Genomic DNA, 25,865 nt, shown 5'->3' on the forward strand with positions numbered 1-25,865 from the left:
AATTTAAGACTCATTGGTGTCCCAGAAGGAGAAGAGAAGGGTAAAGGTCTAGAAAGAGTATTCAAAGAAATTGTTGGGGAAAACTTCCCAAACCTTCTACATAATATAAATACATAAAGCATCAATGCCTAGTGAACTCCAAATAGAATAAATCCAAATAAACCCACTCCAAGATATATTCTGATCAGACTGTCAAATACTGAAGAGAAGGAGCAAGTTCTGAAAGCAGCAAGAGAAAAGCAATTCACCACATACAAAGGAAACAACATAAGACTAAGTAGTGACTACTCAGCGGCCACCATGGAGGTGAGAAGGCAGTGGCATGACATATTTAAAATTCTGAGAGAGAAAAATTTCCAACCAAGAATACTTCATCCAGCAAAACTCTCCTTCAAATTTGAGGGAGAGCTTAAATTTTTCACAGACAAACAAATGCTGACAGATTTTGCTAATAAAAGACCTGCCTTACTTCAGATACTCAAGGGAGCCCTACCAACAGAGAAACAAAGAAAGGAGAGAGAGAGACAGAGAATTTTAACAGACATATATAGAATATTACATCCCAGGTCACCGGGACATACATTCTTTTCTAGTGATCACAGATCTTCCTCCAGAATGGACCATATGCTGGGATATAAAAACAAGCCTCAATAAAATTAAAAAAAAAAAAATGAATTTGTTCAAAGCACATTCTCTGATCACAATGGAATACAAATAGAAGTCAATAAGCATCAGAGACTTGGAGAGTTCACAAACACCTGGAGGATTAAAATGAGGGGGAGATAAAAACATTCCCGGATAATCAAAAGCTGAGGGACTTCATCACCAGTAATCAGTCCTATAAGAAATGCTAAAGAGATTTGAGCAGGCTGAAAGGAAGGGACACTAAACAACTGACTGAAACTACATGAAGAAATAAGATTTTCACTAAAGATCACATGGTAAATATAAATACCAATACTACTGTACTGTTGATTTATAACTCCACTATTTACTTCCTACAGGATCTAAAATACATGAACTGTAATGATAAATCAGTGGTTTTGGACTCAATGTAAAATATGTAATTTTTGACAAGAACTACATAAAGGTGGGGGAATGAGGGAGTATAGGAACATAGTTTATGTGTCATATGGAAGTTAAGTTGGTATCAAAGAAAAACAAGATTGTCATAGATTTAAGATGTTAAATTAAAGCCCCACAGTAAACACAAAGAAAGTATCAGAGAATATGACCATAGAGATGAAAAGTAGCGTAGGGGTTCTGAGAAGTGGGGGAAGGGGCAATGGGGAGTTAAGAAATGAGAGTAAGGTTTCTGTTTGGGGTGAAGGGAAACTTCTAGAAATGGATGGTGGGAAGGTGAAAGCATTGCAACATTCTAAATGTGATTAATACCATAATGGAATGCTAGGGAGGGTGTGGAGTGGGAAGATTTAGGCTACATATATGTTTCCACAATTGAAAAAAAAAAAAAAAAAAAGACAGTCTAAATAGATGACAATTAAATGCCAAGGATGATCCTGGATGGGATCTGAGGATGGAGGAGAGGAGGCTCAAAGGGACACAGATGGGATGCAAGAAAAAAAAAAAAGGAAATATAGAATGTAAGCTTTATATCAATGTTGAATTTCTTGAAGTTCTTAGCTGCGCTTAATGAGATTGCATAAAAGAATGTTCTTGTCCATGGGAAAGGTATATGTGAATTATATGGTTTGCTCAAAGATATGTGCAGCTTGCTCTCATATGTTCAGAGGACAGAGCAATAGATGATGGATGATAGATAGGGAGGGAGGGAGGGAGAAAGGGAGGGAAAGAAAGAAATGGTGGTGTGACAGGATTTTAAAGGTGATGGATCAGGGTATCGGGGGGGTCGGGGTATGATGGAGTTCTATGTATGGGGTTTGTACTGTTTTTGCAACTGTTCCTGTAAGATTGAATTTATTTCAAAATAAAATTTATTAAATTAAAAAAAATAGATTGAGATAATGAATGCATAACTATTTGGTGGTACTATGAACAGCTGATTGCACACCATGGATGACTGTATGGTATGTGAATATATGTCAATAAAACTGAATTTAATTAAAAAGAAATTTGATCTGCAAAAAAAAAAAAAAAGACCTTTGAACTTAATTTCAAAACTTTATCAGTATGTGAAAGGTATATGGAAACTCTCTATACCATTTTTAGCAATTTTTCTATTAAGTCTGAAATTATTTCAAAATTAAAAATTAAAAAAAGGTCCCTTTAATGAAGTAATGCTATTTACTTTAGTATTCATGTGATTTTTCTTTTAACAAGGCTATTAAAAATAAATATCCTTTTCTACTGATAAATTAAAGACAAATCATTCTCTTCTCTTCTATTCCCCTACCTCTAGCACCACATATACACCAGAACATATAAGCTAAAAAAAAAAAAAAAAAAAAAAAAAAGGAGGAACATAAATGGTACAACCATTTTCGAGAACTCTTTAGCAGATTATTTTAAAGTAAAACATTCATCTACCCTATGACCCTTTCATGATAGCTTCAAACTGGAAACAGGCTAAAGTTCCACAACAGGTGAATCATTAAACTATACTATATTCATTCAGCAATAATAAGGAATAAACCACTGATACACACAACTAAATGGATGAAAATATAATGTTGAATCAAAGAAGCTAAACACAAAAGTGTACATATTGTATGATTCCATTTATTTTTATTCTAAGAACAGCAAAACTAAGTTATGGTGATAGATATCAAAAAGTGGACGCCTCTTGAGGGACAAGTGTTGAGAATGACTGAAAGAGATAACTGAACATTCTATATCTTGTTTTTAATATAAGCAATAATTACATATTACAAAAATAATGAACATACATTATATTTCAATTGAAATGGAATTTTACTTCCATTAGAAATACATTTCAACAAGAAAAAGTAACAGGTACCAAGACTGAACAGATACAAAGATTTATATTCAGGATGCTTACCTGTTTAAGAGCTGATCGTGTTTTTCTAAAGCATGCTTTTCAGCCATCACTGCTCTGTCCTTCTCAGCCACAGCGTTATCCCTTGCTTCTCGGAGATTTCTAAAATTAAAAAAAAATTTCAGTTACTTCAAATGCTTAAATATCCAACTCTTAAAGATTCATAAACATGCTTGATTCGAGTTGGACTGTCCAGTAATCTTAAGGACCCACTCTAGGCTGGTGACCCGAAGTGTATATTAATCTGCTGGCTTGGTGAGTTTCTGCAGCAGCCTGTACCAGTATAGGTATAAACATGGTCTAGCTCTAACTGTCATGCTACCTTTCTCCACAACTTTTCTCCAGTTGGGTCCAAGAGTAGACTAATCAGTTTGTGTACATAGCAACTCATTTAATCCTTACCATAATCCTGAGGTGGATATAATTGCTCATATATCCACAAGAAAACTAAGGTTTGGAAGCTTAATAAGTGTTCTATAAAATATTTTAAGTGAAAGATAAAATATAGAGATCACAAGAATCAAAATGGGAAAGAAGTTCCAGGTAAGGGCAAAAGAACATTTGAAATGATGGACCCTGGAATCTGAGTAGTAGAAGGGAAGAGAAGGGAACTCAGAAAGGGCAGATACATTAGGAGGGGAAGGACTGCAGGTTCTGATAAGATGACTGTGCTGGTCTGTATATATTATGTCCCCCAGAAAAAGCCATATTCTTTAATACAATCTTGTGGGATATTTGGATTAGGCTGTTTCCATGGAGATGTGACTCACTCAACTGTGGGTGATAATTCTGATTAGATTGTTTTCATGGAGGTGTGGCCCCTCCCATTCAGCTTGAGTCTTGAATAGTTTACTGGGGTCCTTTAAAAACACAGACCAGACAGAGATGATTGCTACCTTAGCTCAGAGACACTAGGAGTTGCGGGCCGCTGACACCGGCTGATGCTTTGAGATGCTAGCACAGTTTGCTCCGGAGAATCTAAGAGAGGACAAAATGCCCCAAAAGCAACATTTTGGAGAATACCATTTTGAAACACAATCGGGGAGCAAAGGAAGAAGATGCCAGCCATGTGCCTTCCCAGACAACAGAGGTGTTACGGCACCATTGGCCATTCTTCAGTAAAGGTACCCTTTGTTGATGCCTTAGTTTGGACACTTTTATGGCCTTAGGACTGTAACTTTGTAACCAAATAAAGCCCCTTTATAAAAGCCAATCCATTTCTGGTATTTTGCATAATGGCAGCATTAGCAAACTGGAACAATGACGAACTGATTAAATGAAGTAGTTATACAAGCAAGATGGAAGACTAGAGACTGCCATAGGAGAATGGTAATCCAGAGGTAGAACAGTGCTTGCAGAGGAAGAATTTCAGTAGTAACAAGATCCAGTGTTGACCATTAGAGTGGCTAAATGAAGTAGAACTGAGATGACGATTCACATAGGGGTAAAGGAAATATGAGGCTAAGGTGTTAGATGAGTCATCCACTTGATGTGAAAGATTACACTTGGTGCTAGTCCTCAATAAAGAAAAGAGAGGGTCCAAAAGGTTGGAAGGTGAACACCAATGAGTAACTAGGAGATGATACTTTCAGACAACATAAGCCTTAAAAGGGCAATTAAAAAAAAATTATTTTTAATTAATCAAGGTAGAAGTTGGGATCAAGAAAACTGCCAAGAGCACCTTTTTGTGTACTCATTATCCATTTGTAGCTCTTCTTTGGAGAAATATATATTCTTTTGCCCATTTTTAAATTGGGTTGTTTGTCTTTTTGTTCTTGAATTGTAGGATTTCTTTATATATCCTGGATATTAAACTCTTATCAGAATTTCCAAATATTTTCTCTCATTCTGTAGGTTGTCTTTTTACTTTATTGATAAAGCCCTTGATGTACAAAAGTTTTTAATTTTGATTAAGCCCCATTTACCTTTTTCTTTTGTTGCTTGTGTTTTTGGTGTAAAGTCTAAGAAAACACTGCCCAACACAAGGTCCTGAAGATGTTTCTCTATGTTTACTTCTAGGAGTTTTATAGTTTTGTTTCTTATAATTAGGTCTTTGGTTCATTTTGAGTTAATTTTTATATCTGATGTGAGCAGGGGGTCCACCTTCATTCTCTTGCATGTGTTCTCTTGCATGTGGATATTCAGTTCTCACAACACCATTTGTTTTCAACGGGGAAAGAGACAATTCTTCAATGAACTTTTAACTTTTTAAGTTAATTACTTAGAGAGATAAACTGAATGTATTCTTCCACTAATAATGATGATAACAACTACATATAGATTGCTTACCCTGTGCCTGGAACAGTTCTAAGCATATTACATATAAGAACTCACTTAATCCTCAAAACAATCGCACAAAGTATAGGTTGTATTAGTACCTCCATTTTTATAAATGAGGCAACTGAAACCCAGAAAGGTTAAGTATCAGAATAATGTCATTTAGCTAGCAGGACATGGACCCCAAATATGAACCCAAACATTTTGGCTCCAGTTCACAGAACTGGAAATTTTAATATTATGTGAAAATAAATGTTACATCATCACTTCATAGCACAGATACAATTAAATAAAAATAAGTCTTGAAAGAACTGTGAATATATTACACACTTGCTTTTAGGGCCCACAGTACAAAACATTCTCTTTAAAAATTAGACTGGTTTGATAAAATACAAGATGGACTGTATTCCTACTACAGATAAAATAAGAACTGTTATATAACTAATAAATTAGCCATTTCTGAATGTGAAATACATTAGAGAATGTAACACAAATATGATTACAGAAAAAATAGCAGGAATTCAAATGTTCTTCAAAAGAGAAAGTTAAAAAACTGATAGAAGCTATCTGTAGCATGTACAACCTAATGAAGCACAAGTTTTAAAAGTTCAAACTGAGTACTTAATCAAATGTAGTTGTAATAACAGAGAAAGACTTTGGGAGTAGGCCAACAGGCCAACATTATAATAAATGTTTTAAAATACAAAATTTGAATATTTCATCCATAGAAATGCTTTTATAAAGCTAACATTTGCTTCTAAAACGGGGTTTTTCATGATCTTTCTCATGTCTCTTTACTAACCTCACCCTCCCAAAACACATACATACCTCTCCCATACACCCTATGTTTCTTTGGGGAGGTGGACTGAGAGGAAAAGATAGAAGAAAAGGAAAAATAGAACACAATTAATCCTATATGAAACAAAAAGGGAAAGTGGGTATCCTAGTATTAAAAGAGTGTCCAAATAATGTATTTTTCAACGTGGGGCACTTTTTGGAATGCATGGTACTATTAATTACACCAGAGAAACAGGCATAAACCAGGACTTTCTTGGCCCAACTGGGAGACATGGTCACTTAAATTATAGCATTCAAACTCCAAACTTAAAAAAGAGTTCTTAATTATTTCTGTAAATAAAAAGATGTTAATATTATAATAAAATAGAAGTATTTCAAATGGAATATGCCATTTGTATAGCAGACAATTTAATACATATAAACTTATCTAGAAGTATCTCAAAAGCTGAAACTTGAAAACCTCACTACAAAACGTACATAACAACAGACTTCTACATAGAATGGAATGTATTTTCTTATTACTATAAGATAAATTTCATGGTTTTGATGGGCCAAATTCATACCCGAAAAGAGGTAATAAAAATGTTAGAAGAATGAGAAAAACATTAGGAAACCTTCAAAATAGGAACAAATCAGACTTGGTCAATACCAACAGCATGTGTTAGCTTGAATAAACATCACTAATGCCTTAAGAACTTGAAATTTATCAAGAAAAAACAGTGAAAAAAGCATGGTTGTTGGAAGAGCTCAGCAGGGTCAACCAAGCAACCCATTCTTCTCCTGCCTCCCTATAATATTTCTGGTTTAAAAAAGTGACTATATATTTTTTCCAGTTGGAACAAAAAGGAATTGAAACAGGCTATTTATACAAGCTTATTTACAGAGAAAGTGTTTAATTAATCACCTCTACCTCCAGATTCTTATTCCTGTACAAAACATAAAACTACTCATTTCCATACGTGACACCTTTGTTTTTAAAATGGTATAAAAGGGTTGCAAGTGGATTATCTGCTGTTTATAATCAATGACTATAATTTTACTTTCAATTAACAGAGATGGTTGAAAAGCGGATGAAACAGGACATAAAAACAAGAAGAGCAAACTGGAACTTCTATTTATAAAATTTCTTGGGGGGAATTATGAATTTTAAAAGTAGATGCTTTTTGAGGTCATTGTTGATTGAACATGCTACATTTCCTTATCTTTTAATTTTAGTTGGTAGTTGTGATAGTTAGTTTCATGTGTCAACTTGGCTAGACTACGGTGTCCAGTTGTCTGGTCAAGCAAGCACTGGTCTGATTGTTATTGTGAGGGGGTTTCATAGATGGATTTAAATCATTAGTCAGTTGACCACATCTATGGATGATTACATCTACGTTGAGAAAGGAGACTGCCTTCAGCAATGACAGGAGTCCCGCATCAATCAGTTGGAGGCCTTAAAGAGAGAACCGAGAATTTCAGTAGTCAGAAAGAAAAATTTCTATTTCTACTTTGGCCAGCCAGCTTCTCCTAAGTAATTCAATGTCACCTTCATTGACTTTCCAACTAGCAGCCTGCCCTCTGGAATCTGGATTGGCCAATCCCCATGTAATGTAAGTCAATTCCTATAACAAATCTCTTAATAGTTACATATATATCCTGTTGGTTCTGCTAATTCTGGAGAACCTTGATGAATTCAGATTTTGGTATCGGGGGTGGTTTTTGAGAAACAGAATCTTAAAGATGAGATTTCTGAGTTGGTTCTGGAGTTTATAGAATTGGTTATTTAATCCAATTAGATTAAAAGGCACCAATGACTCTATTTCCAATGATCAAGAAGGCACTGATAGTTCATGGTGAGAAATGGCAATAGAATAAGCAAAGTATCATCATTGGCTACTCCTATGCAAATGAATGCAAGGCACTGGATGACAGTGTTGAATGCTGTGAAGTTAAGAGTATAATGATGTTGGCTGGTTGTTCCTAAATATGCTGGACAAAGTTGGAAGGAAAGGATAAACTCAGGGCTTCAAATTCTCTTCTCAAGTGCCTCATTTAGGATGTGAAAAGTTTCTATGTGTGCCCTAAAAGACAATCATTTCTTATAGTTGCAGATTTGAGAATTCTGAAAACCAAATGCTGAGTCTCATTGTATGAGCAGCTGAGAAACAGTGCAAATTCAATTCCCAGTCTTGCAGGGTGTCTGCTATAAAAAGTGAGGGTATTAATTGGGAAGGAATGGGATCCTGAAAATTGGTATGGAGACATATGGGCTGATAATGCCAATGGCAGAGACACTGAACCCTAAATTCTGCTGAGTCTTTTTCGCCAGATAAACCTGATGGTCTGGCTTGAGGAATAAGCCATCCCACCTCCATCTGAAGAGATTTAACTCTGTTTTAACAGATAAACCTCTAACTGGGTTTCAAGAAGTAAGGAGTGATCAACTGTGTAAATACTGCTGCTAAGTAAAGTTAAATGAGTAATGAGAACCTGACCACTGAATTTAGCAACATGAAGATCTCTGGGGGCTGGAATAAGAACAGCTTTATGGGAGTGGTGTGGGGGCAAAGGCTTAGTAGTAGATTTTTAAAAACAGGAGTAAAGAATGAGTATATAAAACTCTTTACAGGAATTTTGCTGCACAGGGGAGCAAAGAAATGGGGCAGTGGCTAGAGTGGGAAGTGGAGACAAAAAAGACTTTTTAAAGATGGGAGAGATAACAACATGTTTATACATAGTTGAGAATTATCTGGTACAAAGGGAAAATTGACAGTATAGGAGACAAAAGGGAAAACTGCTGGAGTTACATCCTGAACAGGAGAGAGGGGATGGGTTCTAGTACACAAGTAGAAGGTGTGGGCCTTAGGAGAATACTGTCAGAGATAGGTTCTGTCAAGAAATTATACCATTTTTTATAGAAAAATACAGGCCTTTCTACTAATTTTCAAAATTATAAATGCTCATAAAAGTTTGAATGACCCAAAACAAGCCAAGTGTAGAGAGGGATTTGCAAACTCTTGTAAAAGATCAAGTTTTTCTTCTAAATAAATTACCAACAAAATTACAGCTCTGGTAAGAAATCTTTCATCAATTTTCACTGATAAAATCTCAATGCCTTGTGAGGTAAAATGGGACTCTGCACTGTGCTGTAGAGTCAGACGTATTTGGCTTTACCAATTAAAATGTCTGTAATCATGGGCAAATCACATGTTCTCTGAGTCCCAGTTTCCTCATTTGCAAAATGGGGATACTAATACCAACAACCTCATAAAATATTCCATCTAATTCCCTCTACAAATGTATGAAAAGTGTTGAGTACAATGCTTGATGCATAATAGGCACTCAATAAATAGTAGACATTGTTAGTATGTTACGTAAATACAAAAATCTAAATTAAAATATGAAAATGTTCATTTAGAAAATAATAGAGCAGTGTGTGTCAAGATTTTTTATTGTATAAAAAGAAAATAACATTTGTAATAGCACAGTGGTGAAGAAAATGATAACATTTGTAATAGCACAGTGGTGAAAATGGAGAATACTGGAGGGGCTTCAGCAGCTTAAGAATACTTGAGGGCTGAGGAGAGCAATATCTGGGGCACAGTAAAGAAAAATTTTTAGCAATAAGCTATGTGATATCAGGCAAGCACTTTTGGACTTGGTCAGAGCTGCCACATCTGTAAATGATCAGAAATTAATTATCTTCCTTTCTAAATCTTGTCTGCAACTCTGAATTAAGTGCCATGCCTTATCATCTATCTCCCTCAAACTATTAAACTAGAAAAGGTGCAGGCATTCCTGCTGCCCATTTCCAATCAGTCATCAGGTTTTGCCAATTTTAATACCTAAATATTCTTTAACTTCACTTCTTACTCTCGTTCCATTTTTCATCTTCACCTAAACTCCCATCTTCACCTAAACAGAAGCCCCCTAACCAATCTCTGCCTCCAAGACCTTTTCAACTATAATCCACCCCACAATGCATCTTGGTTACATTAAAAAAAGAAAAAAAAAAGAATAAATCATGTCACTTTCCTAGTATAAAACCTCCAAGAACTCCCCACTGACAAAAGGATCTTGTATAATCTGACCCTATCTTATCTTTACCAACCTTCTCCATTACCATATGAACTAAACAATGCAGGTAAACCTAACTCCTTGTACAACCTGAATTCATCTTGCTTGGTATATGGAACACCCTATACACCTTGAAATACTCAATTATTATTTATTAAACAGTGAACATGTCACATGTGGTAATCACAGTCATAAAGAATATAGTTAATAACAAAAGAATATAGCTAACAATAAAAATTCATCTATAATGATTTAAGAAGATATTGAAAATTATCTGCAAAGTCATATACTTTCAGAATAATCTAATTACAAATACAAAGTAGAACTTTAAAAATTAAACAGATATCTGGTAAGATATGAACAAAAGATGTTTTGTTGTTTAAGTACTAATGAAGACATGCACTTTTTTTCGTTAACAATTTTTTATGTTAATTGTGTTAGAATAATATTTAAAATATACTGGGTTAAATAAAATACTATTGAAGTTAATTTCTCTTTTTTCTCTTACTTTTAAAAATGTAGCTACTAGAAAATTAAAATGATCTATATTGCTTGCATAATATGGACATTGTCGTTCTAGATATTTCAATTATTGAGTGCTATGTGCTAGGTACATTGCTAAAGGCTTTCAATGAATTACTTCATTTACTCCTCCAAATAAACCTGTTATAATGATAATCAAAGGTTAAGTGACTTGTCTATGGTCGTTCATTATAGAGACAGCAGGTGAAATAAAATTCATATCTGACATGTCCAGAGGCAGGCTGGGCACTCAGAACCAAATTATGTGAGAATAGGTGGAAGAAATTAGGCTTCTAATGTACTTTTAAAATGATTAATGAAGCCTCTAGAAACTGGTTCCAATTCACATACTGTAATGCCCCATGTATACTCAACTAAACTTGGTAAATAAACTAAGATTCAAGATTCAAAATTGTTTAATAGCACTCCAAGATTCTACAAAAATATCAAGTTTTGATTATTAAGGTTTATCCTTGAGTACTTTTGGAAGATGATAAACTGTAGTCAAGATGGTTTTATTATATGGTGGGAAAATAATCACTAAAGCAATACTCACACTTAAAAGCACCTTTTCGATCACCTTTTCCTTGCAGCTGACCTCCTTTAAAAACATTGTAAATCTATTTAAAATCTGAATATCCATATTCTGTGCAGTAACAAAGGCATAATGAATACCTCTAACAAATTCATCATTATCCTTTTTTACAATACCGCTCTGAGAATAGGTCTGTATTTACAATGATGAGACTTGAGAAAAAAGCAGCTTTACTTTCTGGAAAACATTAATTAGCTGAATTTATCTTCCCTTACATTATTATCTTAGTTACTAATCAGGAAACAAATAAGTTAGCCATTTTATGTAGAAATTTAGACAGAAACAAATGACATGCAGACCCTCCATGTCAATATTGCATCATTTAAGAGAAATGGCTAAATGTGATGGAGACATACACATAGGAATAATTATATATTTTATAGTTTTAATGATATTTAATGATGATAAACAATTCCATAATGTTATCAGTTGGCTTTTACAATCATGCTCATTTTACTTAAATTGTCAACACAATTTAAGTACCAAACATTGGCAAAAGGTATCAAAATAACTATCATATTTACAATTTTCTTTAGTTTTGTTCTTTCCAGATATATCACCTCATTTAGACTGCACAAGCCAACCTGTGAAGTATTATTAGCTCATTTAAAAAAGAAAAAAAATTAAACTTCAGGGATATTAAGTAACAGTGGTAGAGCTGGGACTTAAGATTTGTGTTTTTATCCAAATCTCTTTCATAATATACTCCCACTCATCAAATAATGCTTTTCTTCCAAATATGTAAGAGGGTCCATAACATTTCCGTCACATAATACCTAAGCAAAAAGTTATTTATGTAATAAATCTCACCACCAGAGTGAGTTTCAATCATATTCCACAGCCCCAAACTGGCATTTTTAGTAGCTATAAAGTACAAAAAAGACAAGAAGTCTAACGCACATATTGAGCCAGAACATACATGTTAAAATTCCAACTATATTATTTTTGATGTATTCATATATTCAAGGTTTTTCTTTGCTTATCTCTGCCTCTTCTTAAGTTTTTAATAACTTCTGTCCTCTTCCTCTTCCCTCTCAACCCCTTAACTTCATGAACTACTAGTATGACTGCAATGGCAGATACCAAGATTGGCTGGCATGAGTTCCAGCTTTCTTTTCCACATGAAGAAAAGAAAAATAAAAGTACTTTCTTAATATCCTCCAATTTACAAAAAGCAAATTAAAGGCAAAACATATTTCTCTAATCTTAATTTAATGTCACTCTTAAAATGTTTACTGGGGGACAGTAAGGAGACAAAGTACAAATATGCAAGGGTAAGTACTTTATCCATTTTAGCTCATATTGTAACAGCATACTTTGACAGATACAAAGAATTGACACAAGTATACATTTAAGCCCAAAGCAAGTGATTAATCAGACACAAAGATATTTAAATACTTACACTTGTTCTGAAATTCACGCTTTATAACAAGGAACACTAAAATCATTTTCCTTAGTCATTTTAAGTTATAAAATTTCAAAAGAAAGAATTTACAATTTATTTTTACCTTGTTGAAGACTAGTGGGATACAAATTCTAACCACAATTAAATCCTTTCACAAGGAAAGTACAACCCAAAGAGTCAGTCACATAAAATCCAGGATTGGATCACTGTAAAGTTAATAAAATGATGTGTAACTAGATGGCCAGGAGTCTCCTTGAGACTGAAATTCATCCTGACCAGGCTGCAGTTTGGCACCACCTCGTGGCAATTGTCCACTCTAGCTTCAGTGTCTATGGGTCAGTCAGTGTTTATAGATGGGGCTTCCAGGGCAGCAAACCTAATTCCAGGAATCTCCTGGTTAGGTGTATCCAGAACAATACCGAAGACATGGAGACTCACTTTTAGCTTCCCTGCTTCTAGAAATGGCTCTGCCTTTTGTTTCCCCCCACAGCTTCGCCCACCCACCACTAACTACCTTAGAGAATAGGGGCTAATATGTCACCATGGGATGCATTTTCAAGGACTTTTTTTCTTAATAATAACTAAAAAATTAAGAAATTCTCAAAACGATTATGCCAGCATACCTTGTTTCATTGTGCTTAGCTTTATGGTGCTTCACAGATACTGTGTTTCTAAAAATTGAAGGTTTGTGGCGACCCTGCATTGAGCAAGTCGGTGCAATTTTTCTAACAGTATGTGCTTAGTTCATGTCTCCATGTTACATTTTGGTAATTCTTGCAATATTTCAAGCTTTTTCATTATTATTATATCTGTTATGGTGATCTGTGATCTTTGATGTTACTATTGCAATTATTTTGGGGCACCAAAAACTGCCCATATAAGAAGGTGAACTTAATCGATAAATGTACGTGTTCTGACTGCTCCACCTATCGGACTTCCCCCCATCTCTCTCCCTTTCCTCAGGCCTCCCTATTCCCCGAGATGCAACAATATTGAAATTAGGCCATTTAATAACTCTATAAGGGCCTTTAAGTGTTCGAGTGAAAGGAAGAGTCACAAGTCTCTGACTTTAAACCAAAAGCTAGAAATGATTAAGCTTAGTGAGGAAGGCATGTCGAAAGCTGAGACAGGCTGAAAGCTAGGCCTCTCATAACAAATAGCAAGTTGTAAATGGAAAGAAAAAGTTCCTGAAGAAAATTAAAAGTGCTACTCCAGTGAACATATGAATGATAAGAAAACAAAACAGCCTTATTGCTGACATGGAGAAAGTTTTAGTAGTCTGGATAGAAGATCAAACCACTGACAACATTCACTTAAGTCAAAGCCTATTTCAGAGCAAGGCCCTAACTCTCTTCAATGCTATGAAAGCCAAGAGAGGTGACGAAGCTGCAGAAGAAAAGTCTAAAGCTAGCAGAGGCTGGGTAATGAGGTTCAAGGAAAAAAGCTATCTCCATGACATCAAAGTGCAAGGTGAAGCAGTAAATACTAATATAGATGCCGCAACAAGTTATCCAGAAGGTCTAGCTAAAATAATTGATAACATTAGCTATACTAAACAACAGATTTTCAATGTAGATGAAACAGCCTTCTACTGGAAGATGCCATCTAGCACTTTCATAGCAAGACAGAAGTCAATGCCTGCTTCAAAGCTTCAAAAGACAGGCTGACTCTCTCGTTAGAAGATAATGCAGCTGGTGACTAAGTTTAAGCCAATGCTCAGTTATCATTCCGAAAATGCTGGGTCCTTAAGAATTATACTAAATCCACTCTGCCTGTGCTCTGTAAATGGAACAACAAAGCCTAGATGACAGCACATCTGTTTACAAAATGGATTACTAAATATTTTAATCCCACTGTTGAGACCTACTGCTCAGAAAAAAAGATTTTTTTCAAAATATTACTGCTCATTGACAACATATCTCGTCACCCAAGAGTTCTGATGGAGATGTACAAGATTAGTATTTCCATGCCTGCTAACACATCCATTCTGCAGTCCATAGATCAGAGTCATTTCAACTTTCAAACCTTATTATTTCATAAATTCAGTTTTACTGAGATATATTTGCATACTCTATAATAATCATCCAGTGTGGATGAATAATCAGTTGTTCACACTACATTCATATAGTTGTTCATTCATCACCAAAATCAATTTTTGAACAGTTTCATTACTCCAAAGAAAAAAAGAATACCCCAAATACCCCAGCCCCTATCCCCCCTATTATTCATTTAATTTTTGTTACCGCTTTTCTACTCATGTGTCCATACATTGGATAAAGGGAGTGTGAACCACAAGGTTTTCACAATCACACAGTCACACCGTGTAAGCTACATAATTATACAACCGTCTCGAAGAATCAAGGCTACTTGGTTGCAATTCAACAGTTTCAGGTATTTCTTTCTAGCTATTCCGAAACACTAAAACCCAAAAAGGGATATCTATATAACACATAAGAATCACCACCAAAATGACCTCTCAACTCCATTTGAGATCTCTCAGCCAGTGAAATTTTATTTTGTTTCACTTCTCTTCCCCCTTTTGGTCAAGAAGACTTTCTCAATCCCATGATGCAGGGTCCAGGCTTATCCCCAGAAGTCACGTCTCAAGTTGCCAGGAAGATTTACACCCCTGGGAGTCATGTTCCACGTAGGGTGTATGACAGTGAGTTTACCTGCCAGGTGGGCTTAGAGAGAGAGAGGCCACATCAGCTAGCTTCAAACTTTTCTTCTGCAGCTTCCTCACCTCTCAGCATTCACAGAATTGAAGAGAGTTAGGGCCTCGATCTGAAATAGGCTTTGACTTAAGGGAATGTTGTGGCTGGTTTGATCTTCTATCCGGACTACTAAAACTTTTTCCATGTCAGCAATAATGCTGTTTTGTTTTCTTATCATTCATGTGTTCACTGGAGTAGCACTTTTAATTTCCTTCAGGAACTTTTACTTTGCACTCACAAAAGACGTTCTCTGGGGGAGACTCAGGCACAATTATAAGCAGGCTTAGCCTCTTCTTTGCAGTAACAAGCTTCACAGAGAATGCCCCAAGATTGAGGGCTTAGCCTTCAAAATTGGTAGTCCCCAATGCTTGTGAGAATATCAGTAGTTCCCCAGGTGGGGAAGTTTAATATTTCCACATTTTTCTTCAGTTCTTCAGGGGGGCTTTGCAAATATTTTTTATTCTCTGCCCAAATTACTTTGGGATGTATCAGGGTTTCACACTAATATGTACAAACCAACCAGATCTCACTTCCTATTCAAAGTTCCATGTAATTATGGTGTTTGAATAAACTGACTGTACAAGTTAAATTATTTAGTATGCTCAGAAAATAGAGATTTTGCACCAAATAAACATCTCTTCCTTTGGTCTCACACAGAAGTTGAAGTTTTAAAACAGTCAATATTGTCCTTTACCCTTTAGTCTAATTTGCCTTAGCCCTGAGCAGATCCACTTCATTCATATCGCTAACTGACATCTGAACTCTTTTTCAGCTTTTTTAAGTTGCTGTATGGGGTAATACTGACATTCATAGCTGCCAAACTCAAGCTCTGAGTCTCAAGTATCGTACAGATACTTGGAGTTCCAGGGACCAACGAGGTTCTACACAAAGAGCTCAGCATCTCAGAACTTAAGAGATAAGCATTACAACTCAGGAATAGCTGTGACTGCTGTAAAAGCTTACAACTAGGGACTTTTACAATAAGTATTTTGCTGATAACCTGTGCTTTAAGATTCAATTCTCAGAGTTTGCACTTGATAGTTAGTATGTATTAGTGAAGTGTTATAATGTTTGTTTTTTTGTTTCTTGCTTATTTCACTCAAAATGCCCTTCTCAATATCCATTCACCTAGTTGCATGCCTCACAACTTCTTCCTTCTTGCAGCCGCTCAATATTCTATTGTATGCATATACCACAGTTCACCATTGCATTTATCGGTGGATGTACCCTTAGGGCCATCTCCGCCCATTCCAAATTGTGAATACTGCTGCCATAAACACCAGTGCGCAAATGTCCATTGGTATCCCTGCTCTCAGTTCTTCCAAGTATATACCCAATAATGAGGATCTTATCACTCCTCTTCTGAAAGTCTTTCAGTTTTTCCCAGTTGGTCTTAGAAAATGATCCAAATGCATGATTTGGGCCTGTTTCCCTCCTCTGGTTCATCTCATACTATTCTCTGCCTCTCAGTCTATGCTTAGCCATTTTTAATTTGTTCAAAAGCTTCATTTTGTCTTGCCTCCAGGTTTTTAAATATGTTGCACAGTCCTCCCATTCCCTTCCCTCCCTCAACCTGTAGTCTTATTCTTAGTCATCATACAGGTGTCAACATGGGTATTTCTTCCTTTGTGAAGTCTTCCCTGATTCCTCCCAAGGCTGCATTGGGTACACCTTAAGTCTACGTGTTCTCACCCTTTGCACACTGTAATTTTTTCCACTGTCATTATACTTATGAAAATTGTTTCTATCTTTGTCTTTGTCCTTCATTAGACTATCAGCTTCATGAAGGCAAAGGTCAACTCTATAGCTCTGGCATCTAGCATAGGTTAAGTCTCAATAAATATCTGCTAGATGAATTTGTTGCTCTGAGAATTACATCAGAGCTCATATATAAATTTTCTAGCATAAAGCTTAGCATATGGTAGGTATAAATCTCTGCTTTTAACCTGCATTTTGGGGTGTATGAGCAAGTAGTCATATGTTATACCATCCTTCTTTCCTAATGTAGATAGGGCTAGGGCCAAGCAAAATTTTGAAAAAGATGAATGTCTTTGGAAGTCTTTAATTTCTCTACATGTATATCTCTCCAATCTCCTAATGACTCTGCTTCCCTAAGCATGCACATTCATAAAAATGGCATACTTAGTTACCAACATGATAAGCAATGAAATGCAGAAGCAATGAATCTTGAAATCATAACGTTATGTGAAAGAAATCAGAAAATAATACATACAGCATGATTCCATCTAGAACATACAAATATAACATGCAAAACCAAACTATGTTTTTTAGAGATGCATATGTAGTGACAATTTAGATGATAGCATAAGGAAAAGCAAAAAAGTGATCAGCATTAAAGACCAAACAGTAGTCAACTTTATGGGAAAGGAGCAAGAAGGGTCTCCATTATATTTCTGTGGCATTGGCGATGTTCTACTTCTTGATTTGGGTGGTGATAAAACAGGGATTTAATTTGATATTGTTTTAGTTAGCTAAAGCTGCTGGAATGCAATATACCCGAAATGGGTTGGCTTTTTTAATGAGGTTTTACTAGGTTACAAATTTAGAGTTCTAAGGCCATGAAAATGTCCAAACTAAGGCATCAAGAGGAAGATACCTTCTGTGAGGAAAGGCTGCTGGCATCCAGGGTTCCTCTGTCACCTGGGAAGGCACATGGTGACATCTGCCAGTCCTTCTCTCCTGGGTGGTGGTTTCAGAATGGTTCTCTCAGTTCCTGTGGGTTCTTCTTGCTTCCCCAGGGGCATTTTCTTTCTAAGCTTTCTTTCTCTGTCTGTGAGCTCTCTTAAAGGAGTCCGATAAAGGATCAAAAACTACCCTGAATGGGCTGGGTCACATCTTCATGAAAACAACCTAATCAAAATGTCCCACCCAACAACAGGTCTGCACCCACAAGAATGGATTAAAAGAACATAGTCTTTTCTGGGGTACACAACAGCTCCAAACCAGCAAAGATATTATTTGTTAAATGTACATTTTTAAAGATGGACTTTTCTGAATATCTTTTATTTTCCATACACACATGCAAACATATACAAGATTAAAATAGACAATATTCACAACAAAGTAACCAGACTAAAAAACAGTCTTATTTAAACAGGGGTCTAAAATTCCTTTAAGCTCTCTTGAAAAATATCTTCTTAGGATTCAACTTATGAAGGCTAGCTTAGGACCCCAGAGGCCTTGATCACAGAAAAAGATTATTATGCTCTCACTGATAATTCAAAATACAAATACTAAAATATCAACTAAGTATAAGGAAACTCAAAGTATTTTTATTTTTCCCAGGATGAAAACTTTTAAAAATTAATGTAACATACCACAAATTAATATATATATATATATATATATTTTTTTTGTCCTGTCCCTGCTTTGCTGGTGCTCAAAGCATGTATTTGTTCTGTTTACTGATAATACAACACTAAATAAACAGAGTTTTTACATTATAAAGTTTTTTGCCATTTTCCTCATCAATAGAATCTTAAATTATGACCACATCACAATTCAAAGCTCAAAGAAGAGAAAGAACAATGCTGTCAGAAGAAGATAATCAGTAAATATTTGTTAAATATATAATTGAATGATTTCTTTCTTGTTCAGTGTTTACAAATCTACATTAATTTCCTTGGGCATATACTTCTATTCAGACTCTTAAGAAAATGATCAAACAAGTAGATAAAAATCTTTGCATGCTAAATTTGCAAGTAAAATAATGATTTGATTTTTCATGTAACTCGTGTGTACATTATACCAAGCACATACCCTAAAAAAAATTGTCATAAATTGTTTTCCCTTATCACAAATACGTGCAAAAGAAGCCCAAGAAGAAAATCATACCGCTCAAAAGGATTTCAGTGTTATCATAAAAATCTCCTCCAATCTGCTGTATTAAAATAACAATTTAATAGTGATTTAAATTTTTCTTTGTTGACTTAATACCCAAAGGATAATTCCACACATGCAGTTCTTAGGTATTTCTTCTAGTAGTGGTCAGCTTACGAATACTACATTAATAGAGTAGCTTTTTCCTCTGGAATTGAGGGGTAGAAACCCAAAATTTTCTGTTAGTATACTCCTAGTAGAAATGACATGTTACAGTGCTAATTATAGATTATTTAATTCTGGTTTAAATTCTCACTGACAACATCTAAAATATCATACTCTCAAACCAATGCTGATAAATTGAATATGACGATGAAGTCAGTTTCAAAATACCTTTCCCCTTAAAATGTAAACTTTCAAAAACCACATTAACTATAATGATGGTACATTGCTATTGTAATAAGTAGCATTTATTGCCCCATAGTACTGCCAACCACTAACCTACTCATCTAAATATAACTGCATGAATAAAACGACACTTCTTCAGAATTACCCAGTATGACATCTTTCAAAGCCAGCAGTTAAGTGAGGCACACGTAACATTTCATATTACTCTTCCAATTTTAAAAAGTTTCCAGAAGAAATCATTGGCATGTTACAAAAAGAACTACTGGTATCTCTTGTTACTCTCCAAATTCCTTTTCATCTCCACCCTGAACTCAGGTAAAGGCAAAAAGATTACCAGGGTAAAGGGGCCTAAGGTCTGATACACTTTGTTCTACTCTGGCTATCAAAAATCTTGGAACTTTAATGTTCCCATTTTACTTGGATTTGGATTTATGACAGGTTTTCTTTAATGTATTAAAAAAGGCATACCTCATAGAAAGAGATTAATTTCAGTAAAACTTACAACCTCCAAACAAAGAGAAATAAAAACTCCATGCATTCTACTTTCTCTTTATTTTTTACCTGTTTTCCCTTTCATACATTTCCCTAGAGGCACTTCGAAGTTGATCAATTTCTTGATTAGTTTTCAATCTGATTTGTTCTAGTTCATCACGTAGTTTATTTTCATATTCTGTTTTATAATGGTCTCTGCAAAGAGTCAAAAGATATATCCATGAATTTTCTTTGTAAAACAAATAGGCTTTTCCCTTTCATGTAAGATTTTAATATCTTATGTCAATACGCTCTGTATATTACTTTAAAAAACTGAGCAATTGGATTTAAAGTTTTATAATTCCTAAAAATATTGTCCCAAACTAGTTCCATCTAAGATCTCAACTTGTTAAACATATTTACCTAAAAGAATTAATTGCTATATAAAATGTTAGTAATTCATTTAGAATATTTACTCATCTTTAGAAATATTTTAAAAATAGCTTTTAATGCATATGGGCAAACGCCTGAAAACTGATGCTTTGAAATGTCCTTCATTTAAAAACAATAATCTTGTATACTGCATGTTGACAGGCAAATAATTCCAACAAATATATAGATACAAAATGACTCAATGTAATTGACTCTTTACAAGGCCACTGTGGTCTCTTAGAAAGTCAAAGCACTACATGGGATTATTATCAAGAAGAGCACAAACTGATGAAAAAAAACTACCGGCCAGGGAAAAAGTTAGGAATATATGAAGTGTTAAAGGATAAAATTTAGATTTTGTTAAGAGTTTTTGATATGTTGATAAAACTAAAAGCCAAGAACTGTAAGAGCTATTAATATATAAGGACCTCTAATAAAATAAATGGATCATATATGAATATGCAATATTAAAAATAATATGATAATGTAATATTTTTTGAGAGCTTACTATTTCCCAGGCAATGTATTAAAGCTTCATGTCTGCATTTAAATCTCCTATGGATTCTATTATGTTGTGGCTATCTTTCCCTTTTTATAGAGAAAGAAACTGAGGATGGATAAAAGTTGACATCTTAGCCAAGCTTAAAAATCTAGTCAAAAAGAAAAGGCAGGATTCAAATGCAAGGAATCTGATTCTTTGTACACAATACTGCCTCCTAATTCTTCTTTTAAATCTCAGTCTAGAAAGGGTCAGCATAGCCAGGCTCCTTATGATGTAAGATTTTCCTTCAAAAATGTTTATATAGAGATCTTAGTCTTTGGGAATTAAAAAGATTATGTCATCAACAAATAATTTACTATCTACACCCCAACCTAAAGGAAATAGGCATTTGGTGGTTGTAAAACACAATGTCTTAAAAAAAATTAACCAGAATAAGATTATCGTCTAAGGAAATAAAATGAAGTATTATCTTAATATTGTCCTACAGACCTAAAACAAGAAATCACTACTCTTCCCTTAGTCAAGAGCTTCCTCAAAGAAGGTGTTGTTAATTTATACATTTTTATATGGAAAATAATGTAAATCTTGCCTGGATGTTACATATTTTTCATACATCTCTTCTCTAGCCTTTTTGGTTTCTTCGAGCTGTGCTTGAAGTCTTTCAAGGCGATCCTCTTCATGGGCACGACGAACACTAAGTTCCATGTTTTCGCGATTGAGATAATCTTTATCCTTTTGCAGTAAAGTAACGGTCTGCTGTAAGGTGGTTACCTAAATATACGTAGAGACAGACAGTGTACAGAGCAATCTCATCTTACTTTTCAAGGCTGACTATTCTTTTCTTTCATTTGTGCTTTCACTCACCACATAAAAATTCTCCTTTTAGAAAGGGCTAATGCTTACCCTTATACTTTTCCAAGCAAGTCCCTTCTTTCTGGCAACTATATCAAAAAGGAAAATGTCCCTCCCACAATTCTGCCCTGGATTATTTTTCCACTAGCATTGTAAAATAAAATACAAGTGATTCTCTCTATATAAGCTTACCTCTTTTGATAATTCACTTCTTTCTTTAATTTGAGTTTTATAAGAGGCTTCAAGTATTTCATGATTTCTCCTTAACTCAATTATTTCCTGTTCAAGTGCATCACGTTCACTATTAAAATACAATTAAAATACATATGTAAACATAAACATATTTTTAAAATTCAGTTTTACTGAGATATATTCACATACCATACAATCATCCATGGTGTACAATCAACTGTTCACAATACCATCATATAGTTGTGGACTGATGACCCCAATCTATTTTTGAACAGTTTCCTTATACCAGAAAGAATCAGAATAAGAATAAAAAATAAAAATAAAAAAGAACACCCAAATCATCCCCCCCACCCTATTTTTCATTTAGTTTTTGTCCCCACTTTCCTACCATGGATCACACTCCCTTTATCCAGTGTATGGATGGATATCCAGTGTATGGATGTGTACACTGGATAAAGGGAGTGTGATCCATGAGGTTTTCACAATCATACTGTCACCTCTTGTAAGCTACATAGTTACACAATCATCTTCAAAAGTCAGGGCTACTGGGTTGGAGTTTGATAGTTTCAGATATTTCCTTCTAGCTATTCCTGTACATTAAAACCTAACAAGGGATAGCTATATAGCGCATAACAATGCCCACCAGAGTGACCTCTCAACTCCATTTGAAATCTCTCAGACACTGAAACTTTATTTTGTTTCATTTCTTACCCCCTTTTGGTCAAGATGTTCTCAATCCCATGATGGCGGGTCCAGATTCATCCCTGGGAGTCATACCCTGCATTGCCAGGGAGATTTACACCCCTGGGAGTCAGGTCCCACATAGACACAATAACACAGTCAGTATCATCCTCTACCATTTGGCCCGATTTGCCCTATTCCTAACCAGATCTGCTTCATTTATATCTCTAATTGAAGTCTGGACTCTTTTTCAGTTTTTTTTACCAGTTACTGTATGCGCTAATACTGAGGGGAGGGCAATGAGTTCACCTGCTAAGTTGGCTTAGCTAGAGAGAGAGAGCCACATCTGAGCAACAAAGAGGTACGGGGCGGGGGGACGATGGGGACTCTTACGCACAATTATAAGCAGGTTTAGCCTCTCCTTTGCAGTAACAAGCTTCATAGGGGCAAGCCCCAAGACAGAGGCTTGGCATACCAAACCGTCAGTCCTCAATGTTTGTGAAAGCATCAGCAACAACCCAGGTGAGGAATCCAACACTTCTGCATTTTCCCCCAGCAATTCAGGGGGACCCTGCATATATACTTTTATTCTTTGCCCAAATTACTTTGGGATGTGTTGCTATTTCACACTAACCTATACAAGCCTATCAGATCTTACTTCCTATTCAAAGTTCCATGTAATTATGGTGTTTGAACAAACTAACTGTAGAAGTTAAATTGTTTAGAAAATATAGATCCTGCACAAAATAAACATCTCTTCCCTTGGTCTCATACGGAAGATGAAGTTTTAAAACACAGTCAGTATCATCCTCTACCATTTGGCCCGATTTGCCCTAGTCTTAACCAGATCTGCTTCATTCATATCTCTAATTGAAGTCTGGACTCTTTTTCAGTTTTTTTAACAGTTGCTGTGTGCGCTAATACTGACATTCATATCTGCCAAGTTCTAGCTCTGAGTTTCAGGTGTCACACAGATACCTAATGTTCTAGAGACCGATCAGGTTATACACAAAGGGATCAGCATCTCAGAATTTGGAGATTGCTGCTTATCTTTTTTTTTTTTTTTTAAATCATCATTTTATTGAGATATATTCACATACCATGCAGTCATAAACAAATTGTACTTTTGATTGTTTACAGTACCATCACATAGTTGTACATTCATCACCTAAATCAATCCCTGACACCTTCATTAGCACACACACACAAATAACAAGAATAATAATTAGAGTGAAAAAGAGCAATTGAAGTAAAAAAGAACACTGGGTACCTTTGTCTGTTTGTTTCCTTCCCCTACTTTTCTACACATCCATCCATAAACTAGACAAAGTGGAGTTTGGTCCTTATGGCTTTCCCAATCCCATTGTCACCCCTCATAAGCTACATTTTTATACAACTGTCTTCGAGATTCATGGGTTCTGGGTTGCAGTTTGATAGTTTCAGGTATCCACCACCAGCTACCCCAATTCTTTAGAACCTAAAAAGGGTTGTCTAAAGTGTGCGTAAGAGTGCCCACCAGAGTGACCTCTCGGCTCCTTTTGGAATCTCTCTGCCACTGAACCTTATTTCATTTCCTTTCACATCCCCCTTTTGGTCAAGAAGATGTTCTCCGTCCCATGATGCCGGGTCTACATTCCTCCCCGGGAGTCATATTCCACGTTGCCAGGGAGATTCACTCCCCTGGGTGTCTGATCCCACGTAGGGGGGAGGGCAGTGATTTCACCTTTCAAGTTGGCTTAGCCAGAGAGAGAGGGCCACATCTGAGCAACAAAGAGGCATTCAGGAGGAGACTCTTAGGTACAAATATAGGGAGGCCTAGCTTCTCCTTTGCAGCAACCGTCTTCCCAAGGGTAAAACTTATGGTAGAGGGCTCAACCCATCAAACCACCAGTCCCCTATGTCTGTGGTCATGTTAGCAACCATGGAGGTGGGGTAGGCGAATACCCCTGCATTCTCCACAGGCTCCTCAAGGGGGCACTACATCTTTTTTTTTTTTCCTTGTTTTTCTTTTTCTTTTTTTTTTTTAACTTTCCCTTCTTTTTTAAATCAACTGTATGAAAAAAAAAGTTAAAAAGAAAACAAACATACAATAAAAGAACATTTCAAAGAGAGCATAACAAGGGAGTAAGAAAAAGACAACTAATCTAAGATAACTGCTTAACTTCCAACATGTTCCTACTTTACCCCTAGAAAGTAACACAATATAGCAACATTTCTGTGAACTTGTTCCTACTATATTCATCAGAAATTAACAGACCATAGTCATTTCTGGGCATCCCCAGAACGTTAAATAGCTTATCTGTTCTTCTTGGATTCTTGTTCCCCCTTCCTTAATTGCTCTCTACTGCTAGTTCCCCTACATTCTACATTATAAACCATTTGTTTTACATTTTTCAAAGTTCACATTAGTGGTAGCATATAATATTTCTCTTTTTGTGCCTGGCTTATTGCGCTCAGCATTATGTCTTCAAGGTTCATCCATGTTGTCATATGTTTCACAAGATCGTTCCTTCTTACTGCCGCGCAGTATTCCATCGTGTGTATATACCACATTTTATTTATCCACTCATCTGTTGAAGGACATTTGGGTTGTTTCCATCTCTTGGCAATTGTGAATAATGCTGCTATGAACATTGGCGTGCAGATATCTGTTCGTGTCACTGCTTTCCGATCTTCCGGGTATATACCGAGAAGTGCAATCGCTGGATCGAATGGTAGCTCTATATCTAGTTTTCTAAGGAACTGCCAGACTGACTTCCAGAGTGGCTGAACCGTTATACAGTCCCACCAACAATGAATAAGAGTTCCAATTTCTCCACATCCCCTCCAGCATTTGTAGTTTCCTGTTTGTTTAATGGCAGCCATTCTAATTGGTGTTAGATGGTATCTCATTGTGGTCTTAATTTGCATCTCTCTAATAGCTAGTGAAGCTGAACATTTTTTCATGTTTTCTTGGCCATTTGTATTTCCTCTTCAGAGAACTGTCTTTTCATATCTTTTGCCCATTTTATAATTGGGCTGTCTGTACTGTTGTCATTGAGTTGTAGGATTTCTTTATATATGCAAGATATCAGTCTTTTGTCAGATACATGGTTTCCAAAAATTTTTTCCCATTGAGTTGGCTGCCTCTTTACCTTTTT

At 35.6% G+C, this 25,865-nt stretch overlaps 1 protein-coding gene across 4 annotated transcripts in view; it reads right to left on the reverse strand.

Annotated features, from left to right (window-relative positions):
• The window catches only part of PIBF1 (progesterone immunomodulatory binding factor 1), a 360,124-nt gene that overhangs the window by 229,270 nt on the left and 104,989 nt on the right, over nucleotides 1-25,865 (reverse strand). For all 4 annotated transcript variants that reach the window (XR_005211082.1, XM_037799988.1, XM_037799987.1 and 1 more), the window contains 4 exons: nucleotides 22,045-22,153; nucleotides 21,590-21,771; nucleotides 20,157-20,282; nucleotides 2,981-3,079 (listed from right to left, as the gene is read on the reverse strand). Coding sequence is in view for 3 of the 4 variants with exons in the window: in XM_037799988.1 (XP_037655916.1) it covers nucleotides 2,981-3,079; nucleotides 20,157-20,282; nucleotides 21,590-21,771; nucleotides 22,045-22,153 (516 nt within the window). In the remaining variant the exon portion in view is untranslated. The remainder of the gene's footprint in view (nucleotides 1-2,980; nucleotides 3,080-20,156; nucleotides 20,283-21,589; nucleotides 21,772-22,044; nucleotides 22,154-25,865) is intronic.

The sequence above is a fragment of the Choloepus didactylus genome, chromosome 12 (genome assembly GCF_015220235.1).
Source record: "Choloepus didactylus isolate mChoDid1 chromosome 12, mChoDid1.pri, whole genome shotgun sequence".
NCBI lineage: Eukaryota > Metazoa > Chordata > Mammalia > Pilosa > Megalonychidae > Choloepus > Choloepus didactylus.